The sequence below is a fragment of the Alosa pseudoharengus genome, unplaced genomic scaffold (genome assembly GCF_046254945.1).
Source record: "Alosa pseudoharengus isolate Yale_2024_CS ecotype anadromous, Long Island Sound unplaced genomic scaffold, YU_APseudo_1.1 YU_APseudo_1.1_scf_22, whole genome shotgun sequence".
NCBI classification, from domain to species: Eukaryota; Metazoa; Chordata; class Actinopteri; order Clupeiformes; family Clupeidae; genus Alosa; species Alosa pseudoharengus.
Genome location: NW_027468680.1, coordinates 7749620 through 7752119, shown reverse-complemented (window position 1 = coordinate 7752119; position 2500 = coordinate 7749620). Strand labels below are relative to the sequence as shown.

The window sequence follows — 2500 nt, the reverse complement described above, 5'->3', positions numbered from 1 at the left end:
CGACAGGGTCGCCGTGGTGACGGCGCAGATCCCGCCGCTGCACCAGGCGCCGCCCAGAGTCCGAGCGCTGGGGCCCGGGGAGGTGGAGGTGGAGTGGGACCCGCCTGCCCAGCCCAACGGTAAGCGCAACGCCAGCGGATTCAATTGACAAACAGTTTGTGTTGCTTAGGAACGAGATACAACTTTATATTATGGTCTGAGCGTTGCGTTACGTTTGCAGCTGCCGCTTGCCGCTGGCTGATGTGATCCTCGCCTAAGAGCACCGGCAGCAGCACCGGCAGCACTTGTCTTAGTGGACCGCATTGTCTTTTTAGGAGAAACCCCTTGTAGAAATGTCTCACATTTGAGCTAAACGATGGATGTTGCTAAATGTATACATGTCAGCAATACACAGACATCATATTTTAAATAATATTAAAATAGTTTAATATCGTTTTGAGGTGGGGTTGCTTTTTTTGAGATAGGACAGTGAGGAGACAGACAGGAAGTGACATGGTGTGGGATCAGGAAATGACCCGGGTTGGACTCGAACTCTGGTCCCCGTGGACATTCGAACCCCAATGTGGTACAGACGCTGTAGCCAACCACAAAATTAATGTATACTGTATACAAGTCTATGCGAAGAGACAAGGAAGTGGTCTCAATGGTATGGTGTCGTTCAAAAATGCGTTGGTCTCGCTGATCCAGTGTTCTTTTCAGATCAGCGAGCCAGCCATAGACGTCTGTGAAATGGCTGGTGTGCTTTCAACCATATGACAGATGTCAGTACAAGATCTATATGCAAAAGCTTGAGAAAACCCAGGCGTTTTTTAATCAACGTCCTTTTGTTTGTGTTGAAAAGGAAGGCGGCTCCTTCACCAAAAGTTTTGCACAATGCTCAATGTCTAGTTCCTGGTGTCTGACTTTGCCATGGCGTAACGATGTCAATGAGAAAGTGATCAAATAAATATTAAACGCTGGAAGAAAAGGGCCTCGGCTCTATATCTAGATGAACACTAATAGCTTTTCTACATTGTGGTGCACTGGTCTGTTGAAGGCTTCACCATGCTGCATGAATGTTAAATTAATAGAATCACAAGAGAATTTTTAATTTGGGGGATGGTTGATTAGTACTTACGTTTATGCATTGTGTCCCTGGCCATTGTAGCGTAGCTGAGGCCTAGCGCTGTATATCAGTGTTATTTAATGGCTGTTATCATGGCTTTCGGCCCACATTACTTCATTAACATGAGGCATTAGGAAACGCCCGCAGAGAATTCACCAAATGCCTTTTGCTGCGCCATGATGTCTTTCAAGGATTCCACACCTCTTTTTTTTTTCTCACCCCTTTTCTCCCTCGCAATTTCAATCACGGAGTCTAATAGTGTGTTATCAGTGGCTGGTCTTCAATTGAAAGCATCCATTGTAATCAAGTCTTAATTGAGTTCCTTTTCTCTGCATTTATCTGTTTCGGTGTGAATGCCCCCCCCCCCCTCACCTCACCTCCTCCGCAGGTGTGATCATCAGGTATGAGCTCTTTATGCGTGGCCCGCTCCAGGCGCCAGACAATGACACCGTTGCCCCCCCGCCCGAGGAGAGAGTGTTCCTCAGCAGCGGTTGGCTGAACCCACAGCCACTCATGCACTCGGCCAATGAGAACGTCCTGTCGCCGCCGCAGGGTGGGACAAACGTGTCCAGCCTGGAGCCTTTCTCCTGGTACGCGTTCAGAGTTCTCACGGTGAACATGGCCGGAAGTGTTCTCTCGGAGTGGACCGCCATACGCACGGCAGAGGATGGTGAGGAACTACACAAGCACACACACACACACACACACACACACACACACACACACACACACACACACACACACACACACACAAACACACACACACATATACACACACACACACACACACACACAGACTCACACTCATACAAAAACACACACACACACACACACATGCGGGTGGGCACGGACACACTCACATATAGTAAGCGACTGAAACAGAGCAGGACAAAATGTGCGATATCTGTGTTGGGCCAGCTACAGCACGAGGAAATGTTACTTCAAACACAAACCACACGGCGGCCAGTCTTATAACATATACGTAGCAAGGATAGCATGGTCTCACACACTCATGTTCTGAAGAACGTGAGTAACAGACCTGAAGCCAGACGGCGCATTGAGTGCTTTGTGAGAGTGTGTGTGAAACAGAAAATGGTGCCGGTCTGCCATATTTGCTCACATCTCCATCTAGACTCACTTCTCACTGAGCACACGCTGTCCATGAATGGACTATGTGCCATGGAAGGCTCTTCAGCCAGCTCATATATTTCTGGTGGAGCGTCAGCTGTGTTGTACCGGCATCTTCTGTCATATTCTGCTCCTAACATCTTCGCTCAGACACTGAATATCTTGTTTATGCCCAACAGAGCAGCTTTTTATTCAGCTTTGACACACGCATAAATCCTTCAGCATCTTAACATGCTCATTCACTCAAAAACACTGCAAAAACAGGTA

The 2500-nt window shown here is 47.9% G+C and overlaps 1 protein-coding gene across 1 annotated transcript in view; it reads left to right on the top strand.

The window, feature by feature from the left end:
* Positions 1–2500, top strand: part of ush2a (Usher syndrome 2A (autosomal recessive, mild)) — a 319377-nt gene that overhangs the window by 64457 nt on the left and 252420 nt on the right. Inside the window, exons 16-17 of the mRNA XM_076300107.1 lie at positions 1–119; positions 1494–1775. The exon at positions 1–119 is cut by the window's left edge and continues 379 nt beyond it. Of these exons, the coding sequence (XP_076156222.1) occupies positions 1–119; positions 1494–1775 (401 nt within the window). The remainder of the gene's footprint in view (positions 120–1493; positions 1776–2500) is intronic.